At 40.7% G+C, this 26,049-nt stretch overlaps 2 protein-coding genes across 3 annotated transcripts in view; one reads left to right on the top strand and one right to left on the bottom strand.

Moving 5' to 3' along the window:
* Positions 1-10,971, bottom strand: part of IntS2 (integrator complex subunit 2) — a 109,554-nt gene extending 98,583 nt beyond the window's left edge. The window contains exon 1 of the mRNA XM_068230522.1: positions 10,688-10,971. Coding sequence (XP_068086623.1) covers positions 10,688-10,971 — 284 coding nt within the window. The remainder of the gene's footprint in view (positions 1-10,687) is intronic.
* Positions 10,972-11,220: 249 nt separating this feature from the next.
* Positions 11,221-24,567, top strand: MED31 (mediator complex subunit 31). 2 transcript variants are annotated; one of them, XM_067159680.2, is made up of 4 exons: positions 11,221-11,367; positions 11,958-12,047; positions 17,620-17,716; positions 24,116-24,567. In XM_067159680.2, exons 1-4 carry the CDS (start codon positions 11,229-11,231, stop codon positions 24,345-24,347), a joined length of 558 nt encoding a protein of 185 aa, XP_067015781.2. In that variant the 5' UTR covers positions 11,221-11,228; the 3' UTR covers positions 24,348-24,567. The 2 variants fall into 2 exon arrangements, with proteins under 2 accessions (XP_067015781.2, XP_067015780.1); XM_067159679.2 differs by having other exon boundaries at positions 11,362-11,735.
* The last annotated feature ends 1,482 nt before the right edge of the window (positions 24,568-26,049 follow it).

Below are 26,049 nucleotides of genomic sequence, written 5' to 3'. Positions count from 1 at the left end.
TCACTGTGATAGGCTCGAATCCTACATTCCCTGACGATATGACGAACAGTCTGGTGTGGAGCTCCGCAGTCACAGTCTGGATTAAGTAGCTTTTTCCACTTATGGAGAGCGGCTCTGCACCGACCATGTCCTGTTCTGATTATATTCAGGGCAGTCCAGGTATTGCGTGGTAGGTGGGATCCACTTGGAAGTCTGAGACCTGAGAAGAAGGTATGAAGGCGCACATCCGTTGCTGCTTCCCATCTACTTTTCCACTCATCAAGAGATTTAAAATCCTTAGCATTCATGTTAGAGGCATCACGCAGAGTTGGATGGCGTGATTTTAGTCTGTTAAGATTCAGAAGTGGCAGGTCACTATTCACGGGTAGACTAGGATTTCTTGAGATCTTGTGAAATTCCTTCATAAGGGCATTAGATCGGCGTAGATCAGGTGGCATTATACCAGTTAGCAGTGGAAGCCAATGAACTGGAGTAGATGTGATTGCGCCAGATATGATGCGCATTGTGGTATTAAGCTGGGCGTCAACAAGCCTTGTATGATGACTGTTCATCCAAACAGGTGCACAATACTCGGCACTTGAATACACCAAACCCAAGGCTGAAGATCGCAAAGTGGTTGCTGAAGATCCCCAGGTAGTTCCACACAGTTTATGAAGGATGTTATTTCGAGACTTCAACTTTTGTGCTAAGTTCAGGAGGTGTTGTTAGAAGGATAGTGTGCGGTCCAAGATGACACCAAGGTATTTTGGGTTCCAGTTATGACGAAGAATTCTCCCTCTGAAACAAACATTCAGTTTCACGTTCGCCAAACGATTATTTAAATGAAAGCAAGACACTTCTGTTTTGCTCGCACTGGGTTGGAGTCTCCAGATTTTGAAGTAGTCTTCCAGTAAAGACAGGTCTTTGGTCAGAATCTCTTCAGTCGTCTTCATTACCTGGTCCTGTACAGCTAGAGCCAAGTCGTTGGCATAGCAGAATTTTCTGGATGAAGTGTCAGGAAGGTCAGAAAGATATAAGTTGAACAATAATGGTGAGAGAACTGATCCTTGGGGCAATCCATTGTTTAGCTTCCTCTCCTTGCTTATCTTGCATCCAGAGATTACTTGGAACTTCCGATCACTTAACATGTTGTTAATCAGTTGAGCCATCTTTCTGCATGGTATGATACGAAGAAATTTGGAGATAAGGCCTTCCCTCCATACAGTGTCAAAGGCAGCAGTAAGATCAACAAATGCTACAGATGTTTTCAGTTTCGTTTGATATCCTGCTTAAAATGAAGGGTGTAAGAGACAATACTTGGTCACAGCAGCTACGTCCTGGTCTAAAGCCTGCCTATTCAACTGGAATATGCTCGAGGATTGCGCTACTTATTCTGTTATATATCAACTTTTCAAAAAGTTTGTAGCAGCAGCTAAGGAGGGCGATGGGTCGGTAGCTTTCTACCTTGCTGCTGGGTTTGCCAGGTTTCAGAACAGAAATTATTTTTGCCTTCTTGAACTCCAATGGAAGTTGACCAGTCAGCAGGATGTCAGTAAAGAACTCTGCCAACCATTTCTTAGCATATCCTCCCAAATGAATAAGAAATTCTGGATGGATGCCATCAAAACCAGGTTTAAGGTCCTTCAGTCCTATGTCAATGTCTAAAACTGTGAAGGGACGTGCATATTCAGATGAGGGAGATGATGTCTTTTTCAAGACGCGAAGCTGCCGTCTGATATGTTTGGTATGTTTCTTGTCGGGAGGCACTCTTGATGTGGTAATGATGTGGGAAGCAATTTGGTCAGGTGTTACTCCTGAAGGTTTCCTGCATACTGATCCACTTCCTCCCAATCTCCTCAGAAGACTCCATGCTTCCCTGCTTGAGTGGGTAAAGTCCATACTTTCAACTGTGTCTGTCCATTTCTGCCTTCGAGATAAGTCTAAGCTGGTCAAAAGTTCTGTAGCTATCTCTTGGTCACTACTTCGCTGGAATTGTTGGTACAGTGTTTCACTTTCATCACTCCATCCTGGGATATATTCTTTTCGATATCCTCTTGGCATACACTTTTTAGCTGTTGTTGTTACTGCACTTATGAGATGGAGGGATCCAGCGAATGCACTTATCCAGTTCCCTCAAAACCTTTGCCCAATCAGCTTTCTGGAAGTTCCATCGAGCATGTGGAGTTGATCGTATGACAGGGACCGTGCAACCAATTTGTATTATTACAAGTCTGTGCTGGCTGTGGGGGAAGGCATCTATCACTTTTCTTGTGGCATTGATCGGGAAACCTCTGTCATTGCAGGTAACAAAACATAAGTCAGGATTAGAATCCTTGCTCCAAGCAGCTGACCTGAAAGTACCTTGATCTTTGGCATCGAACACTAGATGAAGATTGTTCACTTCAGCCCATTCTGCAAGCATACTTCCATTCTCATCATTGTCAGAGTATTTCCAAAATTCATGGTGACTATTGAAGTCCCCTATATAAATTGTAGGATGTTCTGCAGTTTGTAAGACAAAATCGGGCCAGGGTGTCTTAGGTGGCTTATAAACATTTGTTATAGTGATATCATGCACTTGTATGACAACCTTATGTATATCTTCCTCCACATTAACAGATATTAGTGAAGCCTTGTTTAGGTTGCTCCAAACATACGTAGCAATACCATATACCTCGTGATAAGTTGCACCAAGAGCAGTATATTCAGGAATTCGACCTCTGCTCCGGAATGCTTCTTCGTTGGAAACATGAGTTTCCTGTATGGCGACAATGTCGATGTTATTGTCCAACAGGAATTTCGACAAATAGTCACACTTTGCCTTGCTAATGCCCTCGACATTCACTTGTAGGAGTCTGATCGATGGACCAATGTTTCTCGTCAGTGAGTTCTGAGAAGAACTGTTTCTATTATTTCGTCGAAAATATGTCATTGCCAGGAGATCCTGTGGATAGTCTGGCTGCCTGTTTTCACTGTTGCTCAGTTAGCACCACCCAGGAGGCACGTGTAGGGCAATTAGAGGTTAAACCTATGGACGTGAGCATAACAGAATTAGCATGATACGAAATGCTGTCACTGGTGACTTTTAAAGGTTCCTCCTCACATGCTCTGAAGAGCATCAACCACACTTCGTTCTTCTCTTGATATTTTCGGCCTTCTAGTTGAAGATCTTCCTACCTGTGTATTATTTAAGGATCACTCTATATAAAAATAAAAAAAACTGTTATTGTGAGAGTAACTCTATTTCTCAGGGTCTTTACAAATAAATTTGCTGTCAAAATGTTATGTATGCAATCATGGAATGACCCCAAGCTCAGGTTATTCAGTAAGGAAACCGTCGTCACCTGTTCTGCTTTCCAGAATACACAAGTTCTTCCTAATATACTGGGCTGATAGAACACTGGTTTTTCAAGCCCAAGTACACGGGTTAAATTTGAGGTCAGTTTGGAGATTTCAAAGGTGCCTAAGTACATCAAACTCATGTCAATAGATTAATCGGAAAGTAAAAGAATTTCTGCAGAACAAAATTAAGGCAACTCGACGTCTCCAAACACCATAAAAGTGATTAGTGAGAATTAAAAACAAATTAACGTTGTCTATTTTTCCAAACAACTCATCATAACTTAGTTTGAGTTATGTATGTAACTTGTTTCTCATGAAGGAAAAAAAAAAAAACTGATCGTAGAATGAACATATGCATATACACAAATTGCTCAGGATGAATGGAGAAGCATGTGATTTGGTCTGTCAGAGCTCTCATGTTTATTCTTTGGTCTCATCATGTCTGCAAAGTTCCTCTTCGAATAGAATGACCGTAGGAGCAATGACAGTTTGGTTCCAAAGCAACATACGTGATTTTTAACAAGTGCATCCCATGTTTACATATCAGTATCAGTCATATTCAATAATTTTTGCAATGTGGCCACTAAGTCCAAAGCAAGGTAGGTTTTCATGAGGTCTCTCCACCTGGGACAGTCTTGAGCGGTGTTCTGCCAAATGATCCCAGTAATCTTCCGGATGTCTTTCTCCCACCTGTCCGGTGGTCTTCCCTTTGGTCTCAGATGATCTATCGGACTCCGCTCAAGTACAAGCTTTGTCCACCTACTATCAGTTCTCCGAGAAACACGGCGTGCCCACTGCCATTTGAGGGTAGCCACCCTATCTAAAATGTCACTGAACTTTCTGACTGACCTTTATGTTTACATATACTTGTCACCAAAAATCAAAACCAAACCCCATGGTGCAACAGCCCCGAAAAGGACATGTCCTACCAAGCGACCGCTGCTCAGCCGGAAGGCCTGAAGATTATGAGGATTCGTATGGTCAACACGATGAACCCTCTCAACCATTATTCCTGGCTCTCTAGTCCGGAGCCGCCATCTCACCATCAGATAGCTCCTCAATTGTAATCATGTAGGCTGAGTGGACCTCGAACCAGCCCTCAGATCCAGGTAAAAATTCCTGACCTGGCCGGAAATCAAACCCGGAGCGTCCGGGTAAGAGGCAGGCATGCTACCCCTATACCGCGGGGCTGCATATACTTGTCACCAGAGCAGTGTTTAGGCATAGGCCTTATGGGCCCAGGACCAGGGTGGCAAATTTATAGGGCAGCAAAAATGAAAAGCTCTAATAGTTTGAAAACGAGTTTTTAAAATACACACACTTTCGTAGTATTCAAAAGTGAAAGCTCCCGACATGAATAATAGAATTTTCGTTCCGCTTATGTGAAAGCTGTCCATAATAATATTAATAACACCACAATGTTGGAACATACCCCCTTGGTTCTGCGTACGGGTATCAAGATGACTTCGGGCTGCAACATAGTCAAGCGGGCGGTGAATCAACGCCACCTAGAGACAACTCATAATACCAAGAGTTCCGCAGAAGTCTGTGAAAGCCATTTTTATTAATCTTTTCAGAGTTTTACTGAGCATTTTTCATGTTACGTACCGGGTTGAGTCCCGATGGTGGAAAAAAAATTCATCATCAGTATGTTAGCCAGCGTGGTAGGAAAGGTGGTGGTATACAATTTCTGATCAATATCTGCATGCCTAAAGGTTGGATTCAATTCCAAACCTCTTCACGGTGTCCATATGGAGTGATGCCCAATGACACTGTTGATGGAGATTCATTCATTGGATGAGGAAGTTAAAGCCTTGAGCAGACCCGTTGGTGTTATTCAATAGGAGTAGACTATGTGGCAACATTGGGATTCATCCTCTTTCAACTTCATTATCATAATATCACATCCAGACGTGCAAGTCACCCATACCGGGCGAGTTGGCTGTGCAGTTAGGAGCGCGCAGCTGTGAGCTTGCATCCAGGAGATAGTGGGTCCGAATCCCACTATCGGCAGCCCTGAAAATGGTTTTCTGGGTTTACATTTTTACACCAGGCAAATGCTGGGGCTCTAGCTTAATTAAGGCCATGGCCACTTCCTTCCCATTCCTAAGCCTTTCCTGTCCTATCGTCGCCATAAGACCTATCTGTATCGGTGCGACGTACAGCAACTAGCAAATAAAAAGGTCACCCATGAGCGTCCCTGAAGAGAATTATATACATAGTGAAGTCTACACCAACAAGGGTAGTTTATAAACTGGCAAAAGAACGCTTCATCCTAGAGGATCTCAAAGTAAGACCGTCCAATATAAGAAAAGAAATGCAAAGCCATGGCTTGACAGGGAATGCTATGAACTGTCATACAACACTGCAAGCCCTCCATAAAACGAGACATAGCGGAAAAACAAAGGACATTAAAGAATACTCAATGAAACGAAAAAAGTACAAACTCACTCTAAAAGATAAAAAACGACATCATCAGGAACAAGAACAGAACAGTTAGTCGAAGAGGCAAACAGAGACCCGTTCGTTGTCTTAAAACGGAACAAAGTCCTGCAAACCACGACAGTACAAATGGACGTGTGGGAAAACGATTTCAATAACATCCTCAATCTGAAGTGCACTACTCCAACCACAAGTGTATCAACACGAACAGGAAGTCAACCACAGTTGCACCCAATCCCAATGACGACTCATGAGGTGAAACAAACCATATCAAAAACCAAAAGCAGGAAAGCTGCTGGTCCTGATGGGACCTACAATGAACTTATCAAGGCAACCGAAGACATACTCCTAGAAGTGTGGACTGAGTTCTTTAACGCGTGTCTAGACAGCGCACAAATACCTGAATCTTGGAGGAGGTCCACGATAAAGGTAATCTATAAAGGAAAAGGAGACAACACGGACCCAAACTGATTTAGAGGCATCGCCCTAGAAAACAATGCCTTCAAGATATTTATGAGAATAATCACGGACCGATTAATGAGGGAAACGGACCATCTCCTCCCAGAACGTCAGTATGGCTTAAGAAAACATCGCTCGACACAGCAGGCAGTAACGAATCTAATTAGTGAAATAGAACAGGCCTTAAGATTTCCAAACGGAAAATACTACGCAGTATTCATCGACTACACAAAAGCCTTCGACACCCTAAACAGAAAAGTAGTGATTGAGAAACTAGCACAAATGATTAGAGAAACAAACAGCATTACAGTCCTTCTGAAGAACATCCTAGAATACAACATATTCAACATAAGTGATGGCATTTTTCTTTCCCAAGATATTTACCAGACCAATGGAGTAATGCAGGGTGACCCAATTAGTCCAATACTATCCAATATTGAAACTGCAGATGTATCGAAAATAGTAGAATTCAGTGAAACAGTACCACAACACATATATGCTGATGACATGGTAATTGGGTTATCCAACTTGGAAGACCTTCAGAAAGCAGTGAACAAGCTGGAAACATGGTCAGAAGAAAATGATCTGCAGATAAACAAATCTAAGACAGTAATGATGATCTTCAGACAAGGAGGAAGAGCTGCAACGAAGGACAAAATTAAATTACAGAACAGAGACCTAAACATAACGAATTCCTTCAAATACCTTGGAATAATCTTACAATAGACAATCAACTCCTACAGAATGCACATAAAGGAAAGGGCAACAACAACCATCAAAGCGATATATAGAATTAAAGACCTCCAAAAAATTTCTTTAAAAACAGCAATAGAGTTATTTCATGCTGCAATAAGCCCAATTGCCACCTATGGCACGAAATTATTTGGGAAAAGTTATCTGTGGCTGACCTTAGGGCTCTAGAGAAACTAAAAGCCAGATTTTTAAAGCGAGTATTAGGTGTGCCTATGTAACACAAAGTCCAGGTTAGTGTACGAACTTTGTAAAGAATCATTCTATATCGAGGATCTAAGAATCAGTCTAGTTCTGCCATTCACAAGACAAAGCGCAAAGATAATTCAAGAGAGAAGAATGAAACGAGCCCAAATCAAACTCGAATTCTATGCCACCAACGCTATGCTGGAGCGAAAATGGACAGAAGCAAACTACGAACAGCGACATGTAGTTACAAGAATGGCAGTCCATGGCTTCCACCATAAGCTATGTGCGACTAAGTGATTCCATGAGGTGAACGACGTGTGTGTATGTGCTCTCTATGTGAGGAAGCGTGTGATCGCTACCACATACTTAAGTGCAAAAAAAGAACAAGATCAATCAACGAATACAGTAAAGATAGTTAACTATTAAACTCTTTGCACATTTGTGAGCATTTCACTTATCAAAGTAAGACTACAGCTCCTGGCTACCAGTGCTTCAGAGAGAAGAAAAGATCAAGAATATGGGAAAAACCGATACAGATAAGTCTTATGGCGACGATGGGATAGAAAAGGCCTAGGAGTTGGAAGGAAGCAGTCGTGGCCTTAATTAAGGTACAGCCCCACCATTTGCCTGGTGTGAAAATGGGAAATCACGGAAAACCATCTTCAGGGCTGCCGACAGTGGGATCCGAACCCACTATCTCCCCGATGCAATTTCACAGCCACGCGCCTCTAACCGCAAGGCCAACTTGCCCCGTAAACTACGACCTAAGTAGGCATATGGTCATACAGGTTTTCTTTACAATTTTTTAACGTCGCACCGACACAGATAGGTCTGATGGGATAGGAAAAGCTAGGAGTGGGAAGGAAACGACCATGGTCTTAATTAAGGTACAGCCCCAGCATTTATCTAGGGTGTGAAAATGGGAAACCACGGAAAACGATCTTCAGGGCTGCCGACAGTGGGACTCGAACCCACTATCTCCCAGATGCAAGCTCACAGCTGCGTGCCCCTAACCACACGGCCAACTTGTCCAGTGGTAACACAGTTAGCCGTCCATTGATTTTACTACAGGATGTGCTAGCGAGAACACGTACGTGCTTCTCGCTCCACTGTCCCTCTCCTCGCCAGGCGATCTGTACTTCCTAAGTGCAAGCCAGGCAACTGTACTTATTAGTACTTTTCCGAAGGAGCATTTGTCAGACCTGAGCACTTCTCAGTGCTCGCTTTCTATTCTCTTTCAGGATTTCTTTTCAGGACCAGGATGGAAAAGCTAAGCCTACCAGCGACACTGGCCAGCTATGACTACAGGGGAGCCATAGCGAGACTACAAACAGAGCTCACCTCAGGGGTCGCCCCGGACGTCAGACTCCCGTCGCTGTTGGTGTACAACCACTGGGGGATGCACACCAACCGAGGGACGGTCCGCATATTCGAACTCCTCAACGCGGCTGCCGAGTTCATGGGAGAGTCAAGCATCGAGATCATCACTGAGGTGATCCCTGGCTGGGCGGTCATCATCCGCCCCAAGGACACAGCCCGCTTCAAGGACTACAAGGAGCTGGTGTCCCAGCAATACCAGGTCGTCCAGCTACCAGGATTCAGGGAGCACCTGGACGTCTCTGGCTACCAAGAGGCAGCCATGCAGACGGAGCCGAGAACCGAGGATAGCGGCAGCGCTCCCGAGCGCCGCGATCCCAGTTGGACCGCTGTACTTTTATGAAGTACACGCAACCATCAAGGCCACCAACCAGGAACGTCGACTACCTGCCAGGGCAAAGTGGGCGCAGACCCAGGCCAATCAAAAAGGGCCCATAACCCGGGCGCAAACCAGGAAGGCGCCCGTGATGGTGGATGGTAGCAGGACAGTGGAGAAGGACGCCCCCTGGCGTTCTGAGGCTGCTGTCCAGGCGCAGCCTGCCTGCATGTCTATCGAGTTGCAGACCTCGATGTGCACCTCACAGGACAGGGAACACAGTTGAGTGTTAGCACCGACCAACGCCACCACTGCCAACCAGGAGGAGTAAGAAGACGGCTACACAGCGGAACCACCCGCTACGCCGAGGGTCACCAAGCCGGGAGGAGGGCCACCAGGGAGAGGCCTCTCCCCCAGCCGAGAAGAGATCCCTGGGAAGAAGACACCATCCCAGGACCAGGAGGAAGAAGAAGACGTCGGCCCACCAGGAGAGGGCCGCCCAGCCGCAACCCAGAATAGTTTCCAGGAGACAGCAACTGACCGAGGTGGCAATCAGGAGAGGACTTCAGCGGGTAGCGGCAGTCAGGTGAGATTGAAACGTCCCCATCAGCAGCTCTTGCAGTGTTTCCGCTGTCTGAGGTGGGGCCACCGGCAGGAGAAGTGTGGGCCCCTAGTGAGGTGCAACCGCTGTGGTGGTGATCATCACTACACGGCCTGCGCAGCGCTTAAGGAGGCACCAGTGTGTGGGGGGCCATCTCACCTCCCATCGCAGTTGCCCTGTTTACCAGGCCATGGCGCAGGCAGAGAGGAAGGAGGCCCGGCGTCATGACCCACCCACCCACCCTTGGCGGGCTTGGCCTCATTCTCCGAGATCGGAGACTGGGTATGAGGGACCCCAAGGATGTGGCGCTGTGCAGCGGGCCCTAGTGATACTCGACGCATGGCTCAGCAACCGGCAAGGCTTGCGCTAGTCACAGCAGTGCCCAGGCGGACTGATCCGCTGGCAGGTGGAATGGCGAGGAATAAGTTTATGACTTGTGCATGATACCTGTTCCCAACTAACACTACCACTGGACTTTCCCAGCCCACATCCTTGCATGTGCTATCACAAGATGTCAGGTTTTACATGTAGGCTATTTCTCTTTTCTGACTATGTGGTTTTTACCTGACCCTTCAATACCACACTTTAACACTATGCAACCAATACAACGGATGAGGTGGATTGATGACATCAAGGAAGCCATGGCTCTCAATTTAGAAAGACTTCGGAAAATAGTATACGACAGGAAGAAATGGCGCACTTTGGTCTATGGGGTCACGGAGAGTCGAAAGCGACTAAATGACTAACAACAACAACAACAAACCAATACAACCTCGCCTGGTAACATGTCTGACATGGAAACAGGCTGCCGTGGTAGCGAGTTTACTCGGAAACCAGCAGATACTCCTTGTATCACTTCCCACTCTTCCCTGCTATCTCTTTCTTCTTAGAAATTAATAGCATATCGGAGGCCATGAAGATTGAGTCGATGGTCACGCGCGAGGAGCGGGGAGGGGGGGCTGCGCCCCCTCCCCCCACTCCCGAAAAATAAAAAATGCAACGAAGACAGATTATGGTACACAAACCGACCACTCGCTGAGTGAGAAGTGTATTTATGAACTGTGTGACGAAAAGTACGTCTTAAGTGTCTTCAGAAGAACCATCACATGTTGACTATAGCAAAGATACAGGAACTTCACTTGCAAAAGAGACTATAATCTGTTTTTTAACAACTGCGCGTATTTATGTATTAATCATAAGATTATAAACAAATTTTAATAAATGTGACTAACCTCAATTGTTGTTCCTTCTTGACATCGCTTTCTAAGGCGTGGAAATCAATGGATAACAAAGCAACGATAGAATTAACAAGTTCAATGCCAGACAGTAACGTTAATATTTCCTTTCTTCCTTCTGCACATTCCCTTGTATTATCTAGAGGTGATATCAAACTCATTCGAACTAAACATGGCAGGATAGGTCTTATTTCTTTCGGAGTGCACTTCGATAATTCCTCTACATCGACATTTTGAATTGCCTTAAATACACGAGGAGATACTGTTGAACTGAATTCCATATTTAATAGAACACGCAAGTACTTTTCTTGAAATGTAAGAAAATAAAGGTGTATTTTGGTTATCAAAACATTTTACCGGACACATGACACTCGCATACAACACTACCGGTAAACGTGTGTAGTTTGTTCACCAGTTCTCGTACTACCAATATAATGACCTATAAATGTATTGTAAACTTTTTATTTATGGAATAATCCTAATTAAACATTTGGTGTCTGTTGTTTTAATATCAGCTTTTTTCTAGTACAGCATCACCATGAGAAAGGAAACAGTTTATGAATTACTTCATAACATCATGACCAAATCTGTATTCATAGTGCTAGCTGTATTTGGTGCTATATTTTGGCCAACATGTGAGCTAAAACAAACAAGAAACGTAAACATGGCGAATAAAGGTAATGTTACACTTTTGACACTTGTCAAATTGGGCTTTTGCTTTTGATCATAAGATGAAAATAAATCAAGAAATAATTAGGCCGTGTGTTTAATATAATATATATTAAAGTAGCAAACCATGTATGGTGTTTGTTAAAGAAGCAAAAGGAGTTAATTTTGTGGTTAAAGCAAGGTTATATTGTGTAAAATTCATTACGTGTTTTGCAATATCGCCATATGCTTAGTACTTCAGCAGTTACGAATTTAGTTAAATCTCGCGCCTCTCCTCCTTCCAGCATTGTCAGAAAAAATCGTGCAATCTGGTAAAAATAGTGTTTCGTTGGCCCACACAACAGATAAATCATGGTCCCCATCAGCATGAACAACGGTAAGTATCGGCCTGGACACAAGACTTTATGTATAAACTGAACGGCTCCACAGATACATAACTGTGGTAGAAGTACAGATATATGAGTTGCATTAGAAGAGTCCCTTCCTTGAGACTAAGGCCTTATTGAACAAAGTTGCAATAATGATCTACCTACATTGTTTACATTGTTTCAAGATGTTATATATCTTCACTTAGTATTGTTTTGTTGCTTTCTTAAAGGAGGTCCTGAGACTGAAGAGCAACAACGTCTGAGATTTCAAGTGGAACTAGAATTTGTCCAGTGCTTAGCTAATCCGAACTATCTCAATTGTAAGTATGGTAATTCAGATTCACTAATGATTTGGAGAAATAAGTTGAATTCTGGTAGCTGTCTTACTTTGCTTTTATACTTCAGAGTTTCTGTGTATTTACAAATAATTTTGTTTTGAAAGGCATATTATGGCAGGGTGTGATTCTGTGAGTTAGAAATCTTGGAAACTGTTTAATGTAATCTATTGAATTCGTTGAAATAGCAAATTTCAGAAACATTCGAACCCCCTCTCTTCATCCTTTCAGTAGAGTATGGCTCTCGGTCACACTGTGGATTGTGTGTCTTCACTTGGCTCTGTTCTGGGTCATCTTATTTCATTTTGGCAATCTTCATGCCAGCATCTCCTTGTGATCATTATTATTATTATTATGATGGTCATTTCCCCTTTCCCACTTGACACTGAGTTGGGGCAAATATAGTTCCTCTACACTTTGTCGTGTCTCTTCACCATCCCAAAATCTACACTGTGTTCCAGTCCAGCACGCCGTCAGACTTCACGATTTTGGCCTTCTAATCCCGCTGGGCTGAGTGGCTTAGTTGGTTGAGGCGCTGGCCTTCTGACCCCAGGTGGGCAGTTTTGATCCTAGCTCAGTCCGATGGTATTTCATGGGGCTCAAATACGTCAGGCTAATGTCGGTAGATTTACTGGCATGTAACAGAACTGTGGGACTAAAATCTGGCACCCCAAATTCTCCGAGAACAGTAAAAGTACCGGTACTTAGCGGAACATAAAGCAAATAACATTACCTTTTAAGGCACTTATTCGGGGTGTAACATCCTTTTCCAGGATACATTGTCACTCATTAATTTCATTACACCATAACAGATATTTGGTATTTCAAATATGAACATGATGTGCAGGTCGCCTACGGGGGTCAAATCAAAAGACCTGCACCTGGCGAGCCAAACATGTCCTCGGACACTCCTGGCACTAAAAGCCGTACGCCATTTCATTTTTCATATAAACTTAAACATATACAGTACCAACAGAAAAATTATATTTTGCTTACATCAAAGCATCCTTCCTTGTGACATACGGTTCATCAGTTTTTGTAGGTATTTTATGTTTATATGATGCCATACTTCCTTAACAACTGTCCAAGATCTCTGCTCTATATATGAACTGGATGCATCTGTCCTCTTCATCCCAGACCATTTCAATGGGATGGCAATCAAGGCTTTGAGACGGCTAGCCCATATCTTTCATCCCCTTCTGTTTACCCTTGGATAGCTGCCTCTGTGGATCCGTGGTAGAGTGTCAGCCTCCGGATCCCAATATAGCGGTTTCAAACCCGGCAGAGGTAGTCGGATTTTTGAAGGGCGGAAAAATGTCCATTCGACACTCCATGTCGTACGATGTCGGCATGTAAAAGATCTCTGGTGATACATTTGGTATTTACCCAACAAAATTCCAAGAGAGATCCGGTTTACTCTGTCTGCCATCTAGTGGGCCTTGAGTAAAACGGAACGTCGAAATTGACGAGCAGACAGCCAGATGGCGTCAGATCGAAATGACTGCACACGGTACCTAAGGCCATACGATTATTATTATTTTTATTTATTTTTTTAATTTATTTTTTTTACAAGCGAATGGACCACTAAGGATCACGCTACAACTTCATTTCTTTCTCTTCGTGTGGAGTTTTCTCTGTGTCCAATACTCCTTCATGCGTTCACTGGCCTGCTTCCGTTGTTCATCTGTCCAGGCTCTTCCGGTCTTCCTAGTTCTTCCTGCGGCTTGAACACCTTCCAAATTCTTCAGTGTGTTCCTAAACGCATTCCTTTCTAACAGCTGGTCTTCCAAGATGCTTAACCTTTCCATATCCTTCTTCGTTTCCTTAATCCATGCTGTAGTGGTCTTTTTTATTATTATTATTATTATTATTATTATTATTATTATTATTATTATTTACCCTTGGATGCAATGTACATGTAGTTAATCAAATGTTTTGGGTCATTATCCTGTTGCAAGGTAAATCTTTTGCTTATTAACGCAATCCAGATGCTTCTGTATGATAACGAAGTATATGGTGCTATAAGTTCCGTTCCATACATCCTTCTGTTTTCACAATGTCACCAACCCTATCTCTTACAAAGCATCCCCAACCATAATTTTAAAAAACCACTATGTTTAACTGTAGGTAGAGTGCACTGCTGGACCACCCTTACTCCTTCATGTCGACGAACAAATATCTTTCTTCTGGTACCAAAGATTTTGATTCATCTGTGAATAGGACTTCCTTCAAATTTTCAGGTGTCCAAATATGGTTGTTCATTGCCCATTCAGGTATTGTCTTCAGAAGGTCGTTTTCTCGCTTCCTCACGTCCTTTCAGGCCAGCTTCAGTCTCCATTTTACTGTTGCAACAGATATGTTTTTGTTCATTTCTACCACTTCTGCATGTATTTGTGGAACAGTTTTGAACGTATTTCTCTTATTGAAGCCCTGGCTGCTTTTTTTTTTTGCAGTATATAGTATATATGTCTTATGGCGATGATGGGATAGCAAATGCCTAGGAATTGGAAGGAAGCGGCCATGGCCTTAATTAAGGTACAGCTCCAGCATTTACCTGGTGTGAAAATGGGAAACCATGGAAAACGATCTTCAGGGCTGCCGACAGTGGGGCTCGAACCCACTATCTCCCGACTACTGGTTACTGGCCGCACTTAAGCGACTGCAGCTATCGAGCTTGGTGGCTGCTATCTTCAGAATCCTAGCCCTTTCCTGTCCTTGTGTCACCGAAAACCTACGATAGTGTGTTGTTAAACCGCTAGGAAAAGATATTAAGGTACAGCACCAGCATTTGCCTGGTTTGAAACTGGAAAACTATGGAAAACCATCTTCAGGGCTGCCGACAGTAAGATTTGAACCCACCATCTCCCGAATGCAAACTCACAGTCATGCGACCCTAACCGCTTGGCTAGCTGGCATGCTGTTTTCTGGAGGTGAAGGGTGTATTGGACCCCCTTTCCCGACCCCATAGACTCACCACATTGTTTCGCAATTTGACGAATTGATAAACCTGCTACTATTGCAGCACATTTTTCTTTGGATATTTCCATGCCTGGAGCCATGTTAACAATTCACACCTGCAACTGTCACTAAAAGACTGAAATGCAATTAACAAAGTAGAATGCATATTAGCAATGCTCGATTCTTACCGTGGACATCGAAACACTACAGTGAACAACCGAGGTGTGTTTAATGTGCCTTCACCTAGGTAAACAATCATACCAGCTCAGATTGCTTTTGTTTATGTACATGACATAGCTCCCTCTGTGAATCATTTTTAGTGTGTTGGCATCTGGATCTGGGTTCAAACCAGGCAGAGGTACTCAGATTTTTGAAGGACGGAAAAAAGTCCATTCGACACTCCATGTTATATGATGTCGATATGTAAAAAATCTCTGATAACACATTTGATGTTTACCTGACAAAATTAATTAAAACTCGGCTATAGATGTCCAAGAGAGATTTGGTTTACTCTGCCATGTAGTAGGCCTAGAGTAAAACGGAACACCGAAATTGATGAGCAAGCCGCTAGATGGCATCAAATCAAATTGCACCGGGCGAGTTAGCCGTGCGGTTAGGAGAACGCGGCTGTGAGCTTGCATACGGGAGTTAGTGGGTTTGAACCCCACTGTCGGCAGCCCTGAAGATGGTTTTCTGCGCTGTGTACACCAGCCCGTGTCATTTCCTCTTAACAGTGCCTACCAAAGAGTAGTTGAAACGTCGACATATTTGAAAAGTCAAGATGGCCTAATATCTCAGAAAAATACCAAAGCCTATCAGTTGACATTTGGCCGTAAGAGCACGTACCAGTATAATCAGCAAATTGTCCCCTTCACATTAAAGTACTAAATACCGAGTGAGTTGGCTACACATCACGGGTCATATAACTGTAAGCTTGCATTAAGGAAAGGGTAGGTTAAAACCCATTGTCGTAGTCTTCTCTGGTTTACCATTTTAAAACTAGATAAATACCATCCCTTAATTAAGGCCATAGCCGTACCCTCTAGATCCTAGCCTTTTCCTATCCCGTTGCCACTGAAGAACTATATGACTTAAATCACATAACAGTCAGAATAAGTGGTTCACTCAATTGATTGCTGACTTCCTGAACCTAAGTCATCTGGTATCCCAACTTAGTCAGGTGGTATATAAAGGTGTTAAAATACGCCAGTCTTTTGTTGGTAGATTTACTAGTTCAGGACAAATTTCTGATATTATGAGCTTTCTAAAATCCATTAAATATAGTTGGTGGGACGTGAGAACAATATCATTAAACACATAGTAAAGAATCATCTGAAAGTGTAGACACGTCAGTACTCGTTTTTGCCAGTGCTATATGTCTGACTTTAGAAGTAATTCCAGCGCTGAACATGACTGCCTATAATTAACTAGGAATGGGACAAATGGATATAGTTCATTTACAGGTAAAACAGAGCAACTTGGTATCACTGTCTGGGTGCTTATTAAGACACAAGACACACATTTTGCATGTTTCGTATGCCCTTATTGTTATTTTGCTAGGTGAAAACTGCCTGTCACTACCTTCAAGTACTGTAGTTTCAAATTTGAGGTGAAAAAATTTGGTGGGACATCCTAAATTGGTGGTTGATACTCGTATCCAGGTATCATATTTCTTATGCAATTCTTCCAGTCCTTGAATTCAGGGATGTAGATGCCTTTGATGGCTAAGGAGACCAAATCTGGCATGAAACATAAGACCACAGGGACATCCTATATATGTAATAACACATTTGTGAATTGCTTCTAAAACCTCTTGTAATGTATTACCTGTATTTGGTTGTAAGTCAGTAAATTTGGAAATTCCGGAAAAGGAAAACTGATATTTTGTATGATTATAATTTTTTATAACTGTTAGGTTCTTCAGTCTATCAGAAATAAATTTAGAAACTACCAAAAAAAGAAAATGTATGATAACAGAATTATTCCTCACAATTACTTCATTACAGTTTTTAATTAAGTTGTTTCTTTCTGTTGCAATTATAATTCTGTTTTCATCTGTTTTCTTTTTTGAATAGTTTCTAAATTTACTTATTCATAAATTAGTTTTGATGGACTGAAGAACCTCCTTCTATTTCATTTTGTATTTCCAGTATTTCTTCCATTTCTACTCCCCCCACCCTCTTTCTGGGCCTTGGCCGTTGTCTTCCTCTTATTATTTTCTCCATAAATACTCGCTTTTGAACTCTATCCTCCTCCATTCTCATCATGTGTCCATAGCACTTCAGCTTACTGGTCTCTATCTTGTCTTGCAGATTACGGAATCCGATTCTCTATCTTATTTCTATGTCTGATTTTATCCCTTCATGTCTTCCCAATTATTCTTCTGAGGAATATAATTTCGGCTGCTGGAGAACCTAACAGTTATAAATTAACTGAGTTGAAACTGAAGAGAAATTATTTCAAATGTCACAAATTATATTCTGTGTGTAAAAAAGCAACCTAATATTGTTTTAAGATCAGATTGATAAATTCATTGATTTGATGCTGGAAATAGTGTGATAAGATACTGATGTATTATTCTGTTTCTGTTTTCCTTCAGTTCTTGCTCAACGCGGCTACTTCAAAGATCAGACATTTGTAAATTACCTGAAATACCTACTGTACTGGAAAGAACCGGAATATGCTCGCTTTCTGAAGTAAGTATTCTCCAGGTTTAAGTTTTATGTAGTATTCCTAAATATGTACTGTATTGAGAAACTCAATAATTTTCCAAACATTCTGGTCAAGAACAAAGTTTAACTATATCAAACTAAGGAAATAAAATTAAATCTGAACACACACATATTAAACATCACCAAAAATATGGGAACGAAACATGTACTAACCTTTTAATTAAGTAGTTAGACTTTAACCTTTTGAACTCCATTACCCTTAGCGTATGCTTCCTGCTCCACTGCTAATTAATTTCTGCACTATGAATAGCTTTAGGATGTGAAAACAATGCAAAAGAATCCAACACAAAATATACGTATGTTACATGAATATATTTACAATTACGCACACAAAATACATTAATCCTTGTAGGTTTTCACTGTGTGGTACTTTTCATAACAGTTTTCTGGGTGGAGACCGGGTTTTCTCGAACATGTTTTGCAATATCATAAGTTATGAATTTTATTATGGTCCGTATTGACAATTGATCACTATCAAAGGGTAGGAAGGGTCCACCTATTCAATACTATTAGTTTGTATATTGTCTTATAAAACTGGGACTATACAAAAAGAAAACACATCTTAACGAAAAGCTATATCAGATTCACTTAGAAGTAGCTAAAATCCTTTCCAAACCCCAATGGGATTTCTTTCAAACAGTGGTCAACCAAAAACTAGAAATTATTCTGAAACATAAACAAGAAGTTTTAGATAAATTGCAAAGGCTAAAAAATGCAGCCCACAGTGGTAAACTTAGTGTCAAAGTACAACATTCGGACACCAACACCATACATAATTTCCACCCACCTATCATTAACTTATCCGATGTAACACTAAATGAAGAAGAATCCAAAATGTTGAGTAGGAACCCAAAACACAACTGGCCAAATGTGTTTCATCTTAATGATGTCATTACAACAGTAACAGAATCAGAATTAGCAATTACCAAACTTCTAGCGATCAACAAGATGAGGTTAGGTTCAAAGTTAGGAAGAAATTAAATAATATGATTAAACTACATAATACCAATTCTCAAACTAATCAGGCCAACACCATTAACTTAGTTTCAAAACTTAAAAAGAAAATTAAAGAAAACAACTTAATTGTAACGAAAGCAGACAAAGGCAATGTAACCATTGTCATGAATAGAGAGGAATACATCAATAAAACAAACACTTTTTTTTTCTGACGAAACTTTCACCATTATCAAAAATGATCTTACAACTAGAATTCAAAAAAACTTAAAACATATGCTTAAAAGTCTAAATTTCCTCTTAAATGACAAACAAGCCACTGAACTAATCAATATGAACCCAGGACTCACCAAAGCTAGAGCACAACCCAAGATCCACAAAACTGACGTCCCCATGAGATCTATCATTAATTATAGTCCGAGCCCTTTATATAAAACCTCACAGTACAGTAGTTCTTAAAGAAAAATTACAAGTTTCTAGCCAACAAATCCATTAAGAACACAATAGAATTAGTCGAAAATCTTAAAAATGTTGAAGTTCAACCTAGCCATACAATCCACTCTTTTGATATTAAAAACGTGTATCCAAGTATCCCTATAAAAGAAACCATGGATATAATAGAAAACAATTTAAGAAAGTATAGTAAATTATCCATACAAGAGATTCAGGAATTTATGTCCATTCTGAAAATGGTTCTAAATAACAGCTACTTCAGTTTTAATAATGTCATTTACCAACAGAATGGTTTGGCCATGGGATCGCCAGTTTCAGGGATATTGGCAGTAATTTATTTGGATAATTTAGAATACACAAAGATCTTAAACAAACCCGTATTTAATAATATCTGCTACTGGGCTCGCTATGTCGACGATGTTCTGGCTATATTAAATCAAGACCTTGGAAATGCGGCCAATACCCTAACCAGTTTAAACGCCCTAGACTCGCATATTAATTTTACACTGGAATCTGAATCCTAACAGAATCTAAATTAATTAGATTTAAGTATTACTAGACATCCCAACCAACTATATTATCGTATCTTTAGAAAACCAACTCAAACAGTTAGTACAATCCAAAATGATTCTCTCCATCCCCAATCCCATAAAAAAGCTGCATACTATAGTATGGTAAATAGAGCATTCACCATCCCCCTATCTAAAAGAGACCTACAAAATGAACTAAATGTTATACAATCAATAGCTAAATCAAATGGTTATAATGCACAATTTATCAATAAAATAATTAACACAAATAAAAGACGTCAAATTTCCACTTTAAACAGAGAATCAGTAGACAAAAAAAAAAAAAAAAATACATATTCCTCCTTCACCTTCAATAATATAAACATATACCAAATTACTAATATTTTCAAGAAGCATAACCAACAAATAGCTTTCAAAACAAATAATAACAATTTAACCAATTTCTTTAACACACATACTGTCAATCAAACTAATAAGTTTTCTCAATCAGTTGTCTACAAACTGCAATGTAATAGCTGTGAAGGTATTATCTGCGCACTTTTTAGCGATAGATTTACACCCTAGTGCTGAATCGGTCGACTTCAGTTATCTTCAAGATTCGTGTTGGCAACCTTTGAAACACAAACTAAGAATCGCTTATCATCACTGTGCGACATCTGGTGTACACTTTAAGTACTCGTACTGTTGTTGTTTACACAGCAAAGCCAAACTATAGAATTCATGCTAGGAACACGTTTCGCATCGGGAAATGTTATATAGTATTATATATTGTGTGTGTGACACAGTTGTTGGCGTAAGATAATAAAGGTTTAGAAAATTCATGTCGATCGATCATATTATCGATTCAATTCAGATTTCATTTTCATTCAGTTGGCAGTACTACCGGAACCAGCAGTGCTCCCTTCTTACTCCGCAACCGAGTACAAAAATCTATCATTGGGCAAACAGGACGTAACTTTTCAATAAGATACATGGAACATGTCAATGCTTCAAGATACAATTGTTTCTCTGCCATGGCACAGCACATGACAGACTCAAAACATAATTTTATATCAATTGACCAAGATCTAAGCATTTTAAAAGTAGATAAGAAATGCTCAACATATTGGAGAATTGTTACATACATTTAGAACAATACTTTAACCCTAACCATAATATCAATGAAATTAATAAAAAATCTAATATTCTATTCGATATTCTCATTCCTATATACACAAAGTATAAAAGGAAAAAAGACACGTTAAGTCCACCAATCAGTTCAAATCTACCTACTTGCCCCACACCCGCTCCTCCTCACACATCCCTCCTCCAATCCCTGCCATCATAAGCTATACTCCTGCTCCCTCTCAACAATCAGTCTGGTGTTGGTATCCGAACAAAGTGCACGTAACTTACGAACAACATAGGGGTGAGTCTCATATAACTATACATACTTATCTTGATCTTCTTGTTTCCCTTATATTCTCAATTATTTACTTCATATTATTTTCTTTTCAGACATTCACCTCCAAATTAATTAAACAATAGTTCACTACATTGATAATAAGGAAAACCTATTCAAAGTACGAATGTTCCTCTTAAAGCTACATAAGACTTGACCCATATTACTATGAACAAACATGAATATCAATCAAGTTGCTCATCTACACAGAAAAGGATACCACCTCCCAGATCAACTCAAAAGTAATGGCTGCTGTAGAAACAACAAAATAGTTCGCCATCAACCACAATATTCTTGATGTGTTATTTATTTTAAAGTGTGGATATGTTCTTCGGACTTCATCAGTGGTTTAAATTATATCAGTGTTTACACAGAAAAAGATACCAACTACCAGATCAACTCAAAAACGATAGCTGCTGTAGAAACGACAAAATAGTTTGCCATCAACCACAACATTTTTGATGTGTTATTTAGTTTAAAGTGTGGATATGTTATTTCAGACTTCATCAATAGTTTAAATTAAGACTATAAATTGTGTCATATCAGTATTTGTTATATATGCTGTTTATGTCTTCCAATTGGAGTGTGGCTGAAGATGACCCAATATATATGGGGTTGAAACTAGTCCCAGTTTTATAAGACAATATACAAACTAATAGTATTGAATAGGTGGACCCTTCCTACCCTTTGATAGTTTTGCAGTAGTAAACTGTTTCCTTTCTACCACCTTTCTTGCTCCTGTTTGAACAGACAGCACAGTCTTTATGTTGTTTTCCAGGCAGCTTGTTGATGATGTACAGTTTACCATTCAAACATTCTTCAACATCAGAAGTAGATGGTCTTCCTCGCTTTTGACCTTTGTTGCGTACTTCGCCAACCAACTTGCTGATCACCTGTTTAGGAAGGTTTTTTTGTGACGGAATCTCCATGCGATTCATGGTGCAGTAATCTTTATAGAGCAAAAAGCTGTTGACTATTGCCACTTCCAATAGCCAGAAGTACAATTTCTGCCACCATTTCAAGCTTTTCACTACAAAAGCGTAGCGTGATGTATAGTGGTCCGAGCGATCAACGCCTCCCATATGTGACGTGTGGTCAACAATTACGTTTGGTTTCTCTAATTGTTCTAGTTGTTCAACACAGTTTCTCTTCTTTCTGACAATAACCGAGGTTGAATTGTTTCCAGATGTTGAAAGCATCAGTACTGTTCGCTTGTCATGCCATCCCAGAACCATCATTGTGTCTGTGCGTAAGCACTTGACTTCATGCTTCTTTAGGCGCAGATTTTTCTTCTGGAACCCATTTGGCAAGTGCTTGCGATTCGGTTGAATTGTTCCAGTGATATGGATGTTTTGCTTCAGGAATTCATCAGCCAGAGTAACACCTGTATAGAGACGATCAGTGTAGACATGGTACCTAGACTGACCTGTTGCATTTGTAACATTAGCAACTAACTGAAGCATGATTCTTTCTGTGAAAGCCAAGTCCGGCCGAATCAAAGATTCTGTAGTTGCAGAACCGTATCCATTTGTAGAATCGGATATTATGTAAACTCTGAGTCCCCATTTAGTAGGCTTCTGCGGATTGTACATCTTGAATAACACACGGCCTCTGAAAGACACTGTTGATTCATCAGCTGCTAGATATTTACTTTTCACTGATATAGTCCAAAACGTACTTGACCTTGCTCATTCGAGGCCTAACTTGAGGATTCAAATGGATTGCTGAAACTGGAGCAAAAACATGCAGGGCCCAGAATATCTGAAAAAATCTTTTGCGGCTGAAACAGTCTACAAAAAAACTGGACGATTCTAATCAACCTCTTGAAAAGAAATCCTGCATTCTGTCGTTTTTCTGCATTGCCATATTCAGTAAAACTCCATGGAAAGCCTTCATTTCGTTTACGGTAACATCAGTCTAACCCCACCAAGTCAAATGCCTTGTAAGTGGTGTCACTTTCTGAATTTTGACTTTAGCATATCTGTTGGTCTCGTCGGCAATTTGCTTGAATAACTCGTCACTAAAAATAAGTTGAAAAAATCCGTAAGGTGTTGAGGGATTGTTCCTACCTGATGCTTTGTATCCACAAATTGTTTCATTGAATGAGAATGGAGGTAAATCAGGATTGCCAGCTTTCACTCGCACCATGGGTATGGAGGAGCATCACCACCTCTGGTTTCATTATCACTGTCACTTTGTTCACTTTCACTTACATTATTCACTAATAAATCATCCAAGTCAGTTGTTGGTTCATCATTGTCACTATCACTGTCCACTAACTGCTCTAAAATATCCAGTTCCATGAGTGAAGATGAAGCAGAAGCCATGTTTACATTCAAACAAACAACATCTGTGAACTTGCAGAAACATTCGGGAATAACAGAGCTTAAAAAAGTTACCACAATTCCCGCGAACTGTTGTAAATAGGAAAACGTGTTCCCTCAGAGACCGTTAGATAGCTCTATAATACCAGAATACAGCACAGCCGTCATACGAGCACTGAAAGTACGAGATATTGTCATGTCGAGTGGAGCTTGACATCGGAGCGCAAGTCTAATATTTTAATGTCGAACTGCACTCGATATAGGAGTGCAAAAGGTTAAGCTGGATTATGTTTGTATTTTCATGAACTAGCTATAAAACCATTAGGTATTGGAAAGTGGGATTCTTCTTTCAACCTTAGTTGAGTTAATGCCAATACAGGATCAAAACAATGATATTTAAAAGTTGTAACATGGTGAATACACAGCACACGACAATTTAGAGCGGCAAATCACTTAAGATTTACTTCTTCTCCCCACAGCATTGTCGCATTTCAACAGGTGGACAATTCCATTTACAGTGAAGTAGGTTAGACATAGAGTAACATGGTAAAGTGACAATAATTAATTCCATTTTGTTCCATATCCACAGTAGTGTTGCCACTATTAAAATTCCAACACATGTATTTACAAGTAATAATTATCCCACTTTTTTTTTTTCCAGATATCCTATGTGCCTATACTTCCTGGACCTGCTACAGTATGAGCATTTCCGACGCGAAGTAGTGAGTGCGCAGTGCACCAAGTTCATCGATGACCAACAGATCCTGCTGTGGCAGCACTATACCAGGCGGCGTACTCGGCTACTCCAGATGCAGGCCGAGCAACATCAGGCGCAGCCTGTTGCCCCTGCCAGTGCTACTAATGGTCAGGCTCAATCTGTTACGAAAACGTAATGAAGGCGTGTCCATACAGACTCACTCCTGTGATCTCATGCTCAACATTACGGTGTTATGTGTGTAAACTGAACTGCTGGAAGAACATTATAAATGGTGACTTTCATCTAGCAACAGAGATCTGTAAATATATATTGATAATTATGTGCATGATTAAGTGACATTTGTTATACAAAGAATATGAAAAAGTGATAGAATTATTAAAGACTGCTTTATGTTATACTGCAGTGTGTTGATATTTCGTGAGTTAATTTTAATCCAGTTATCAAAGAAATGTATTTCCTTATTAAGCGTAAAATCAATCAATGAGATCATTCAATCACTACTGATCTGCATTTAGGGCAGTCGCCCAGGTGGCAGATTCCCTGTTCGTTGTTTTACTGGGCCGATGATCTAGATGTTAGGCCCCTTTAAACAACAAGCCTCATGTTGTTTTCCTAGCCTTTTCTTAAATGATTGCAAAAAAATTGAATATTTATTGAACATCTCCCTTGGTAAGTTATTCCAATCCCTAACTCCCATTCCTATAAACAAATATTTGTTCTCTTGAATTCCAACTTTATCTTCATATTGTGATCTTTCCTACTTTTAAAGACACCACTCAAACTTATTTGTCTCCTAATGTCATTCCACGCCATCTCTCCACTGACAGCTCCGAACATACCACTTAGTCAAGAAGCTCGTCTCCTTTCTCCCAAGTCTTCACAGCACAAACTTTGCAACATTTTTGTAATGCTATTCTTTTGTCGGAAATCACACAGAACAAATTGAGCTACTTTTCTTTGGTTTCTTGCAGTTCTTGAATCAATAAATCCTGGTAGGGGTCCCATACACTGGAACCATACTCTCTTTCATTTCTTTTTCCTATTTGCTTTACGTCGCACGACACAGATAGGTCTTATGGTGACAATGGGAGGCGAAAGGCTTAGGAATGGGAAGGAAGCGACCGTGACCTTAATTAAGTTACAACTCCAGCATTTGCCTGGTATGAAAATGGGAAACCAGGAAAACCATCTTCAGGGCTGCCGACAGTGGGGTTCGAACCCACTATCTCCCAGATGCAAAAACCATACTCTAGTTGGGGTCTTAGCTGAGACTTATATGCCCTCTCCTTTACATCCTTACTACAACCCCTGAATACTCTCATAACCATGTGCAGAGATCTGTACCCTTTATGTACAATCCCATTACAGTAGAACCTCGATAATGGTAATTCTAAATTCCCATGGAGGGAATTAGATATTTTTCCACCAATAGAGCATATCAAAAATCAGATCAAAAATTAGATGTTGGCTTTTCAGGCGTTTGCTCTATTAACCAGCATTTCGTCTTAGGTCTGACACTAGACTCGTCAGAGTGGGATGTGTCAGACCCTACCCACTGATGCTGGGGTGTATGCAGGTGAACTTATCAGAAGCCTCTTATGTGGCACAATCTGATAACTGCATACAGGAGATAAAACTCCACAATGGAATTAATGCCCGCCTAGCAATTCCAAATGGTAATTCTAAATTCCCATGGAGGGAATTAGATATTTTTCCACCAATAGAGCATATCAAAAATCAGATCAAAAATTAGATGTTGGCTTTTCAGGCGTTTGCTCTATTAACCAGCATTTCATCTTAGGTTTGACACTAGACTCGTCAGAGTGGGATGTGTCAGACCCTACCCACTGATGCTGGGGTGTATGCAGGTGAACTTA

The sequence above is a fragment of the Anabrus simplex genome, chromosome X (assembly GCF_040414725.1).
Source record: "Anabrus simplex isolate iqAnaSimp1 chromosome X, ASM4041472v1, whole genome shotgun sequence".
Lineage (NCBI taxonomy): Eukaryota > Metazoa > Arthropoda > Insecta > Orthoptera > Tettigoniidae > Anabrus > Anabrus simplex.
The sequence above is the reverse complement of the archived record's forward strand: the minus strand, read 5'-3'. Positions and strand labels throughout refer to the sequence as shown.